The 12,077-nt window shown below is 36.1% G+C and overlaps 1 protein-coding gene across 4 annotated transcripts in view; it reads right to left on the bottom strand.

Annotated features, from left to right (window-relative positions):
• Nucleotides 1-1,498: 1,498 nt before the first annotated feature.
• LOC123527137 (cationic amino acid transporter 4-like) overlaps nucleotides 1,499-12,077 on the bottom strand; it is a 32,644-nt gene continuing 22,065 nt past the window's right edge. For all 4 annotated transcript variants that reach the window (XM_053523149.1, XM_045306423.2, XM_045306422.2 and 1 more), the window contains exons 4-6: nucleotides 5,097-5,205; nucleotides 4,003-4,195; nucleotides 1,499-2,984 (exon numbers count right to left, since the gene is read on the bottom strand). In XM_053523149.1, coding sequence (XP_053379124.1) covers nucleotides 4,011-4,195; nucleotides 5,097-5,205 — 294 coding nt within the window. In that variant the 3' untranslated portion in view covers nucleotides 1,499-2,984; nucleotides 4,003-4,010. The remainder of the gene's footprint in view (nucleotides 2,985-4,002; nucleotides 4,196-5,096; nucleotides 5,206-12,077) is intronic.

Below are 12,077 nucleotides of genomic sequence, written 5' to 3'. Positions count from 1 at the left end.
AACATTGGACATGATTGAGATTAGGAGTCAGAATTGGTGCATAATCCGTTTAAGCTCCCAATTGACCTTCCTAGGGCAGACTGTAGGTTTCATTTGCTGTAACGTGTATATGTTTTTTATGTACACAACCATACATACAAACATTATACTAATATAGGGTTTTGTTTAAAGGGATTCCGTTCGAATCAAAATTATTTCGTTTTGGTATGAGTCTGACTGAACAGTTCTTCATACCAGCTTTAAAAAGATGACTTCAACATTACTTTAAATGTCACTATTCTTTGTATTCTGTTCCAAGCAGCAGAGATAAGAATAATTCAGTGCTTCCTCAGTGTGCGAATACTAAAACAGCTTGACATACTTGGTTAAAGCATTTGATAATGACCACTGCATATGCGGTACCCGCACTCGAAGACGTCGTATTTACTTAGCCTTATCTGTCAAAGAAGCGCATACAATATATTAATCCTCTTGCAAAATAACATCTGCAATATAAAATAAGACATGACAAAGAAGCGCATACAATATATTAATCGTCTTGCAAAATAACATCTGCAATATAAAATAAGACATGACAAGCCCACAGACTCTGTTCGTTCAAAGAAGAAAAACAGAAGAGGAAAATGTTCAAGCTAAAATGTCGTTACCTCCTGCGTAACTTGTGATTGCCTTCTTTAAGCCAAAAAAAGAAAATTGCTTGATTGTTGGGCTAACTTCATTAACGTTTAATCATTTCTTCTACATAATTTAAAGTTTTATTTACTTGTGAAGCCAAACCATCGTAAATCTTGATTTAACTGACATATTATTTCAGTAAATAAATGCAACTTGTATCTCCCTCATGCGAAACGACAATTGAACAAAGGGTTTATACTCAAATCTTTGATAGAAGAATATCATACCTATTCAACTGATATAACCTGTTTGATGCACTTTAAATAATACTTTTATAGATGTCTACCATTTAGTCGTGCACCAACTGCAATGGCTACCTAAGACATACACCCCTGTAAAGCACCAATTATTTCTTACAAAAAAGTGATAATCATTACAGGTATGCTTTTTTCCTTTTATGATTTCTTTCTTAAATAACATTAATTTCAAGCTTTGACTGCGTTTAGTATTAAAATCTGTAAGATATTTCTTTAGACGTATAGAACGCAATCTAGCAATATGAATAGCATACTCGGTTTGATTGTTTCTGTACATGGGAAGTAACAATATGTGGAATACCAGTCACAACCCCTTGCGCCTGCTGAAGATGAATAACATTATAGTGAAAATGAATGGACTCCGTGGCTTTCAAAGGACAAGTGAAGAACTTAGATGCACCGAATTGCTGCGAGTAAGACACATCGAATTTGTAAATTGGGATAAAAATACCTCTTTATTTATGTGCACGTGGACCATTTTTCTTTCATTTTATATAGTTAAAATATAAATTTTTTGTTCAATTTATTGGCTGAGGAGCGCATGTAAATAAAAAATAAGCTAAAGATTTACTCGAATAAATATTTATTTACAATAAAATATATTTAAAAATAGTAACATTTATATAATATATTGACAAAACAACTATAATTTTAGAATATGAATGAAATCTGGATACATAAACACAACCAGTGTGTCTGATATAATAAGAAGATCCTTTGGAGGCACAGAATGCAATCAAGCAAAATCATAGCAGACTCGGTTTGAGTGAGTCTGTTTCGTGAAACAGTTATACCTTATTGCACTTGATAATGAAATTTGACCGATATCAAATGTTTCTTGTTTCCAATTCCTGGCTGGTTTCAGTTTGTCACATTCAAAATCAGAAAATGGCATTGTGTAAAGTTTCAAAATCAGAAAATGGTTTTATGTAAAGTTTCAAAATCAGAAAATGGTATTATGTAAAGGTTTTTTCTTTTTCACAAGCAGAGGAAATACAATAAACTGTACTTGCATGTATTTGATAATCCAAAAAAGTTAAAAGTGAACAGATTGATGAATAGAAAAGAGACACTGTTTTTATGAACAACTGACAAATATGTTTTACGTGCAATTTTTTCCAAGGACTGTAAACGGAAAAAATGTTTTTGTATATGCATCAGAATTGTCTATAGTAAGAATTAACTGCGAAACAGAGTGATTACTGGTTTCTTGTCATTATTGTGTAAAATGTTATTGATGGAATATATGCACGAGTAAATGTTTAAGTTTAACATTAATTAACCGATCTACCATAACGAGAGACTCATGTAAAATACAACTCCCTCTGAATTCCTCAAACATCATATAGTTTATATTTTATTGGAAATTGTGTCTTTGATTCGTATATTACAAACAAAATGTATTTATTTTCTGGATAAAATAATAAATATATATTCATGAAATTGGCAAGGTGTCATACCTATGTCATGTCAGGATATGTAGCTTTGGAATAAATATAACTAGTTTTTTATTTGTTTGTTTGTTTGTTTGTTTTCTGTTTTGTTGTTGGTGGTGGTGGTGTGGTTTTTTTTTCTTTCTTTTTTTTTTTACTTGTTTTTTTTTTCGCTTTCCAAATATTATTACCAACAATATCTGAATTTCCCTTCAAAGGTCATGTGATATTTATGCTCATGTGGTATTTCTGACGGTAGTGAAGAGAAATAGTCGCTGCTTGGAGTTTGGCGTCAGGCAAGAACTAAACTATTAGTGTGGTCATACCCTTCTTATATATGTACGATCAGTAGCATCTTTCACACTGTCTCTAAATAATGTATAAAGGCAGTGTATTACAGCACGAGACATAACACAACTTACAAGCACTATAAGCCTTACAACATAAAGCTTACTTTAATACACAATTTATTTAGCAATATTTATTTGCTAAAAGAACACTAATGTCTGTAAACATTTCTTTATTTCTCTCCGATAGTCTTCAGCATACATATTTTGGCATTTGTTCTGGCTTGTCTTGTCTTTTTTTTCTTTCTCGTACGCACTTATTTGTAATCCTCCTGCAATATGAATAAAGAGGTCAAGGTGCATTTTACATTATCTGTTACATGTTGTTAACTAAACCAAACAGCGCATCTCTTAAACGTTCACAAACCGTACTACCATAACGAGTCTATGTTACATGTCCAAATTGTCTCATGTATACTTTTTTATTATCTATTTCTGGTTCGAACATTTCAATTATTACTGGTAAAAATATAATGGCATTAAAATAGATGAGCCGTGCCATGAGAAAACCAACATAGTGGGTTTGCGACCAGCATGGATCCAGACCAGCCTGCGCATCCGCGCAGTCTGGTCAGGATCCATGCTGTTCGCTAACAGTTTCTCCAATTCCAATAGGCTTTGAAAGCGAACAGCATGGATCCTGACCAGACTGCGCGGATGCGCAGGCTGGTCTGGATCCATGCTGGTCGCAAACCCACTATGTTGGTTTTCTCATGGCACGGCTCAGATACAGATAAGATGGTGTTGCCACAAAGGGATTCAACAATGATTAAGAAATAACTCATTTGTAATTTGATTTATCATCCGTAAAAGAGTTTTGTTTTGGATCTTCCGGGAGGTTTCTCCGGCAACATTATCTAGATCTTTTCAACAGAAGAAACATGAACCATGATTTTAGCGAAAACTCATGAACTAGGTGAATTACAATGAGTGAATAATTGCGCAAGTCCAGAACAGCAATATTCTTTTAGTAATGTAAAAAACACTTTTAGGAACAATAGGTAACCTAACTTAAATGGATGTTTTCACTAGAACTTCGAAGTTGAACTGATTATTTATTATTTACTTTCTTGTTTAATCTGGAATTTAATAAATTTTCTAATAAATTTTCTATTAAGTATTTCCTACTGAAATTATTCAAAAATTGTATTCAGAGTAAATATGCAATCAAAGCTTCATTAACTTAAATGTAAGTTTAACTCTTGTCATATTTCAAATCTAAAAACTTATTAGAACAAATGCATGTTCTAAGCCTTTATTCAAGCTCATTATTTTCATTGATGAATTTACCCAGAGGGTTAGGTGCCATAAGTTTTCGTGTCTTCTTTGACGTCAGGCTGCTGTTGAACGACTTCTTCATCAAGTCTTGAGAGAGTACCCGTTGACATATCCGCCTCGCCGCCGTATGTTATCATGGGACCATAAGTGATTGGTTTCCCTTCAATACTGTTTCGCATACCATAGGCAAAATAGACGAGAAAACCTATTCAAAAGCAAGAATAAATCGCATATAGATAACTTACTCAGTTTTCATCTAGAATTAATGTATGGTCATCTAAAATGCAAGTTGCATTCAGATGAAATATATAAACTGTACAGAGGATGTTTACATGCCAGCGAAAATTGTCTCAACTCGAGGCGAGAAATTTTCTACAGCAATTAAAAACTTTTTACTTATGCTAATTGGTCAAAAACCAGGAAAGAAATAAACGCAACATATATATAACATGTGCAACACCCACCAAGCCAAACCTGTACAATACATTAAATGAACTACATTACTCCAGGATCCGAAAATATGACAGGGTCACTTCACGGCTGCCTCAAGGCACCTCGTTTCAAGCCACAAATTATTAAACCACTCACGTGCAGTTTCTAATTTTTCAGGAAGAGAAGACTTCGTGTGAAAAACTCTATAAAATATCTACGACCATCCCAAGTCGCATTTCAGTGAGAAAGTAATAGTGTTATGAAAATAGATATTTAGCACTTTAGATACAGCCATCCATAGTCTAGGTCTAACCCATCTGGAAAATTACTAGCGTTATAGAAAGTAACTATCAGCGCTTATATGAGCCGTGCCATGAGAAAACCAACATAGTGGCTTGCGACCAGCATGGATCCAGACCAGCCTGCGCATCCGCGCAGTCTGGTCAGGATCCATGCTGTTCGCTAACAGTTTCTCCAATCCAATAGGCTTTAAAAGCGAACAGCATGGAGCCTGACCAGACTGCGCGGATGCGCAGGCTGGTCTGGATCCATGCTGGTCGCACACCCACTATGTTGGTTTTCCCATGGCACGGCTCATATGTACTTACGACATTTTTCCTAGTCGTACAAGGTAAGACAGCACAAGAGTTATACAAATACTAGCTTGCACTTACCTACGGCCATCCATATTCCAAGTCGTATCCAAGTAAGATAGCCAAGCTTCATCATTAATGCTGTATTGCAGGCTATGCTTAGTGCTGGTATCAACGGGACAAGGGGAATCTGAAAATAACACACACACATACACATAATCATATAATTATACATCTCATAATCGGTCACCTTGGCTTTTGGAATATTTGAAAGAAACAAATATATAGATTAGCATACTTCATATCTTACTTGTTAAATGTTTTATTTCACTCAATGAAAAATCACTGAATAAAGACAGTCTGAAGGAATTTCAGCCAAAGTCACAAAAAGCATTAAGCCTCATGAATATCGCGCATGCTCAATGTCCACATTTATAACCGCTTGACAAGGGTACCAGCAAAAAATATTGTTGCTGGAAAATCATGACTGGCACTGACATAAGAACTATACCTAAGATATACAAGATATGTATACTCATTCCATTTAATTGTAAACATTGGTGTTCATTTGGAAACTGAAGAAGTCGATTAGAACAATTCACATTTACATTATATCAAATATTTACATGTGTATTTGTTGCACACGTAACCGACAAAGACTACGAACTATTTCTAAATGTACAAAATAACAACAAAGCCCCATCCTCATTCTATTCCAAATCCAATATATTTATACGTTTTTTATTCTAATTATCTTACTGATTTACTAGTTCTGTTTCGTTGTTTGTGAGGATATTTTTGCTGTTTACGGGATTGTTTCTTTTCCGTTGTTAATGAAGGTTTTTTTTATTTATTTAATTTGGTTATCTGGGGTTAAAAGATCTTCTTGTGTGTTATTTTTCCCAAAGAATAAAATAGCATCTTCTGATCAAATTTATACCCAAAAAAAAACGTTTTAATACTAGTAAAGGCGTTTAATCCTGCAAAAGCTATTAGTATTGTTTTTGAATTAACAAGCCATAATTAAGAATAAAAAAATACATTCCAGCATTTAAGCAATTTTTATGGTTTTCTCATAGCCATTCTTAAAATCAGTGTAAAATACTTTTGTTTCTTTTTCTCTATATTTCTTTCTCGTTGTAGACTTTGGTAACTGAAGCAAAAATAATATACTTAGTGAGTAAAACACCTGTGTCGTTAGCAAAACTTTTTATCATTGGAAGGATAATCACATTTCCAACAGCTGTGGCTTCCCTGCGAAACCTTTTGTATGCAGAACATATGAGCCGCGCCATGAGAAAACCAACATAGTGCATTTGCGACCAGCATAGATCCAGACCAGTCTGCGCATCCGTGCAGTCTGGTCAGGATCCATGCTGTTCGCTAACGGTTTCTCCAATTGCAATAGGCTTTGAAATCGACCAGCATGGATCCTGACCAGACTGCGCGGATATTCAGGCTGGTCTGGATCCATGCTGGTCGCAAATTCACTATGTTGGTTTTCTCATGGCGCGGCTCAATTATTTTAGTTTTATGTTATGATCTGTCTTTATAATCATCACGTATCAAATATCATAATTGTGTCCACGGACAGATATACTGTTGTTTTACTCATTATTACTGTCTAATCTGCAAAAATCTCATGTGAATTATATTGTAACATTAGATTGTATGAGAATACCAGAAAGCTTTGTATAGAACATTTCTCTGAGTGTAACATTACCAAAGTCTGGATTCCATTTACATAGTATTCTGTGTTGTTGTTGTTTTTTTCCTGCTATGTTTTGACGGTATTAATTTTACTTTTCATCTTCAATTCTTTTTGCATACATATAAGAATACTTGCATAATACATATACTTCGTATTTAGATAGTTTTTTACATAAGTTAAAGATTTTTTGGTTAATTGGCAATTCATCCCTTTGGCTGCAGACGTTAATACACAAAACAAACGTGTAATGTCGCTATTCTTGCGTAAAAACACGACAAGACGACTAAATTTATTGTTTTGTTTTCATATGTGATGACATTACGATTCCGGTACAAATTTAAATTACCATCCTGTTGTTCTTGAAAACAGTAAACATGTTTTAAATATCCGTAACCGGGGCCCACAAATCAACAACTCAACAAAAAACAGGTACTGAAGGTTTTTAAAAGAATTTTTTCATTTCTCAACGTTACTATATACCAATAATTTTCATATTACTTAAAAGTTTGGTTAACAGGAACACAATTTAAAGAATAATCACTTTACATTCGAGTTATTTTGAGTACGAACACATCTCGAGTACGGATGAGTATGAAGGTCACACCCCAGTAAATAGTATTCCCTATATATTCTATATAAAACTGACATTTTTTAAAGAGCTACCAAACATAGCTAGACCCATTTCAGAAAACAAATCCTTACCTCATTTTAAAGAGTTATGATAAAACTGAAACAAAATGAAGAGAAAATTAATAGGGGTCATGTATCTACTAAGGGAGATTTCTCTTGTCACATTTGCTTACTTTAAAATGACATCAAAATCACACTGCTGAGACCTGGAAGTACTACTCATACCGGAATTGAGTTTTACTTCACCAAATACAACCCCCTGTCCCAGTTTTCCTACCAAAATGTCAAAAATACATCCACAATGAAATTTAATCAGAAACCAGATTTAATTTAGACCTCTGTGGCCATGCCAAGTGGAAAATAATTGTTCAAAAACCTGTCCGCCATTACGCGACTAGACCAGATGTCTCCCACGTTGGTTCCTTTACTATAGTTAGGCCTGAACATAGTGACAAGCTTTCAAGATTTATATGAATTGTGCGAGAAATTAGATAAAAACATACCGACTGATACTTCCCAAAATCATTAATATGATTCCTAACTGAAACAAACAATCGCACAAGTTACATGCAGCTCAATACATTCACGGTCATCGACAAGTAATAGAAAGAGCATTGAAACTCGAGGGTAAACGATTTGTACGAGGGGGCGTAGCCCCCGAGTATAAATCGTTTACCCGAGAGTTTTAATGTTCTTTCTGTTTTGTATCATAGCTATCCATATATGGTAGTTGTAGGCGTTCCACATTGCCATATACAGCAGTTCAGTGAGTACTTAAAATCCTTGCTTTACAAATGTGTAAAGCCCAGGTAAAATAAACCAATGCTAGAGCAGAAAATCAATGAAGTACACTTCGTTGTCTACTGTTCCAGACACGCTGGCATACCTCCCTATCCAACAGTGCGGTAACTAGCGTGCGGGTATTAAATACTTGACACTTTTAGTTACCGCATCCTGTACTCAGTGTATACGAATTACCTGCACCAAATTTGTTTAGAAAAAAAACACCAAGCTATGATACAAAAACTGAAATGACGCCGAATTCACAAAAGAGAACAGAGCGAGGAGCGAGTAAGTACATTGTTCAAAAAAAAAACATGCATTAACAGCCGATTTTTCTCCCGTTAATACATGGGCAGATCAGTGAAAAAAGTAGTTTTTATGCAAGAATATGTGCCAACTAATCCCATCAGCCAAACTCTTGTCTGTACTACAAACACTATTTTAAACTTGAAGTCAAAATAATCAAATGAGAGTACGACAAAACACATTAAAACATATTAATAATACATGCAGGCTGAAAAGGGAAGTCTAGGCTTTTTTTTCTGGTTGAGGTTTAATACTGGTAAAAAGGTCATATAATAATATCCGCGTAATTATCATGTTGTCCATAATGCTACTCGCATTTTCAGAGTTAATTAAACACCTTAGCGTTGACAATTTACAATCTGTCAACAGTCTGTAGGAAAATCAATGAAATATTGTCTTATACAGAATACATGTAGTTTCTGATATTCTGAACTACCACTGACTTGCTGAGATAAGATACAAAGCAAATAAAAAGCAACCAGTAAGATTGTAAATCCACCAGTATTTTACTTCAAGAAAAGAATGAAATAACGGAAAGATGGAGAGAAACATGGATATAGTGATAAAATATGTTGTTTTTTTTCTTCTAAAATCTGAAAGTGTTTAGGCATCAGGGAAATCCAGGAAAGAAATATTGCCTTTTATTTATATGTCGTCCGGACGAGAGAGAGAGATTTTAGACAAAAGCATGTCCAGCTAATTTGCGAATGTGCAGCTTGGTTCTTAAGCGTGCCATATGTCGAACACCGACACATGTTAAGCCGTCTTTCGTGGCGAGAATCAGTACTGGCCTCTCAGTTGAGCAGAAAACACTCGAGTGTATCTCAAACATTTCCAGTGCCAAGATCGAGATTCTAATACTGGGCCTCTAGATTGTTATTCATGCATGTTACAACTAGGCCACCAGGGCATCCGTTTGTGCGTATCTAACAGAGATCTGTGCTGTACGACTGTCACTCGTAATTATAGCTTATTAGCTTTGTATCGGGAAATACGCGCGAGTTCTGAAATCGGAAATAAAGCTGCGCAATATTCTTCCCGATGCAAAGACAATAATCTTTTTATTGCATACATATCTAATCGTATAAATAATGTAATGTAAATATTATAAATTTGTTCGGTAGCCTTAAGAAGATTTACAATACTGAACTAAATAAAATAACTAATGCAGCGACAGATATTAAATTACGTAACGTATGCACCTGGTATGAAATTCAGTCAGTGTATGGAAAATATTGACGTTTCGGTATCATTGTAACTCAACGCGAAATAGAAACCAGAAACTAAATATGGCTAAATTTTAAAACTATTTTTATGAATCATAGCATTAAGTAATATATCATATGAAGCCAAGTTCGACCTCTTGCGCCAAAACATCATGAAAGGTAATTTGTGTCAGGTCTTTATAAAGGGTGTACAATGTTCGATCCTGGTTTTGGTTCTATCTAACAGTGTAACTGTTCGCATTATATTTTTGCTTCCACGGTGGGTGATATTTTTTATAGAAAACATAAACAAAATGTCATATCTGGAGTGTTATGTCGCTGCGTGCATGTCACCATAATCAAATGAAATGCGAAATACCCCTGCTGTCAAAACCGTTTTCTCGCACGCGACATTTTGAAATATTTATGACTCTAGGGACAAGCAGTTGATAACGCTGCTCGTTACAGGCTGGCGGTTAAATACAATGAAAGGAAACGTAACAAATCCATTGAATATGCATGTGCTTATTGACTCGATTGTTGCTAGAAATATAGATGCCATTTTTATTTAAGTACAGTTTTAAAATAAACAAGACATTTTGGAACCAATTTCAAAAGGAGTAATGTTGAGTATTTACTACATCATATATGTCACATTAAAAGTATGTTTTGCTCTGAACGCAAGAAATATTGATGAGTGTCAACACTTACAAAATGCGACACCAGAGTATTTACTTCTGTTTAATTTATATCATTTTATCATTATCAAAATGGAATGGTAGGATAGGTAATGATAGGTTGAAATATTGCCACCAACTCATACTATTTTGTTACCAATATCATCCATTTTGTTTCATGATTTCAGTAGTAATCAACGCGAAGATAGGAGAAGAGTAAGGCGACAGAAGAGTGGTAGGATAGTGACCGTAGAATGGTAGGATAGTGGCAATAGAGTGGTAGGATAGTGGCAGTAAGTGGTAGGATAGTGGCAGTAGAATGGTAGGATAGTGGCAACTGAGTGGTAGGATAGTGGCCATTGAGTGGTAGGATAGTGGCAATAGAGTGGTAGCATAGTGGCCATTGAGTGGTAGGATAGTGGCAATAGAGTGGTAGCATAGTGGCCATAGAGTGGTAGGATAGTGGCAATAGAGTGGTAGGATAGTGGCAATAGAGTGGTAGGATAGTGGCAGTAGAATGGTAGGATAGTGGCAGTAGAATGGTAGGATAGTGTCAGTAGAATGGTAGGATAGTGGCAGTAGAATGGTAGGATAGTGTCAGTAGAATGGTAGGATAGTGGCAATTAAGTGGTAGGATAGTGGCCTTAGAGTGGTAGGATAGTGGCAATAGATAGGTATGATAGTGGTGGCAATAAAATGGTAGAAAAATGGCAATAGAGTGGTAGGATAGTGGCAATTGAGTGGTAGGATAGCGATGGTAGAATGGTAGGAAATTGACAGTAGAGTGGTATGACAGAGGCAGAAGATTGTTGGATAGCAGCAATAGAATGGAAATATAGCGGCAGTAGAATGGTAGGATAGTGGCAGAAGAGTAGTATGATAGTGGCAATACAGTGGTAGGATAGTGGCAGTAGAATAGTAGGATAGTGGCAATACAGTGGTAGGATAGTGGCAGTACAATAGTAGGATAGAGACAGTAGGACTGTTGAATGGTAGGATTGGGACAATGGAATGGTAGGATAGTGACACTAGAGTGGAAGGCTAGCGACAGCAGAGTGTTAGACTAGTAACATTAGTGTGGTATGCTAGCTGCAGCAGAATGGTAGGATAGTGATAATACTGTGATAGGACAGTGACAGCAGATTGATAGTACAGCGGTAGGCTAGCGATAGTAGAGTGGTTGGCTAGCGATAGTAGAGTGATATTGTCACCCTATCATCCAAACATCGCAATCCTACTATCCTGCTATCGCTTCCTACCACGGTCCTCCTACTGTCCTACTATCGCTTCCCACCACCGTCATCCTACTGTCCTACTATCGCTTCCCACCACCGTCATCCTACTGTCCTACTATCGCTTCCCACCACCGTCATCCTACTGTCCTACTATCGCTTCCAACCACCGTCATCCTACTGTCCTACTATCGCTTCCCACCATCGTCATCCTACTGTCCTACTATCGCTTCCCACCACCGTCATCCTACTGTCCTACTATCGCTTCCCACCACCGTCATCCTACTGTCCTACTATCGCTTCCTACCACCGTCATCATACTATCCTACTATCACTTCCTACCAACGTCATTCTGTTATCCTGTTATCGCAATCCTACTATCCTGTTATCGCTTCCAACCATCGTCATCCTACTATCTTACTATCGCTTCCCACCGCCGTCATCCTATTGTCCTACTAGCGCTTCCTACCACCGTCATCCTACTGTCCTACTATCGCTTCCTACCACCGTCATCCTAC

The sequence above is a fragment of the Mercenaria mercenaria genome, chromosome 14 (assembly GCF_021730395.1).
Source record: "Mercenaria mercenaria strain notata chromosome 14, MADL_Memer_1, whole genome shotgun sequence".
NCBI classification, from domain to species: Eukaryota; Metazoa; Mollusca; class Bivalvia; order Venerida; family Veneridae; genus Mercenaria; species Mercenaria mercenaria.
The sequence above is the reverse complement of the archived record's forward strand: the minus strand, read 5'-3'. Positions and strand labels throughout refer to the sequence as shown.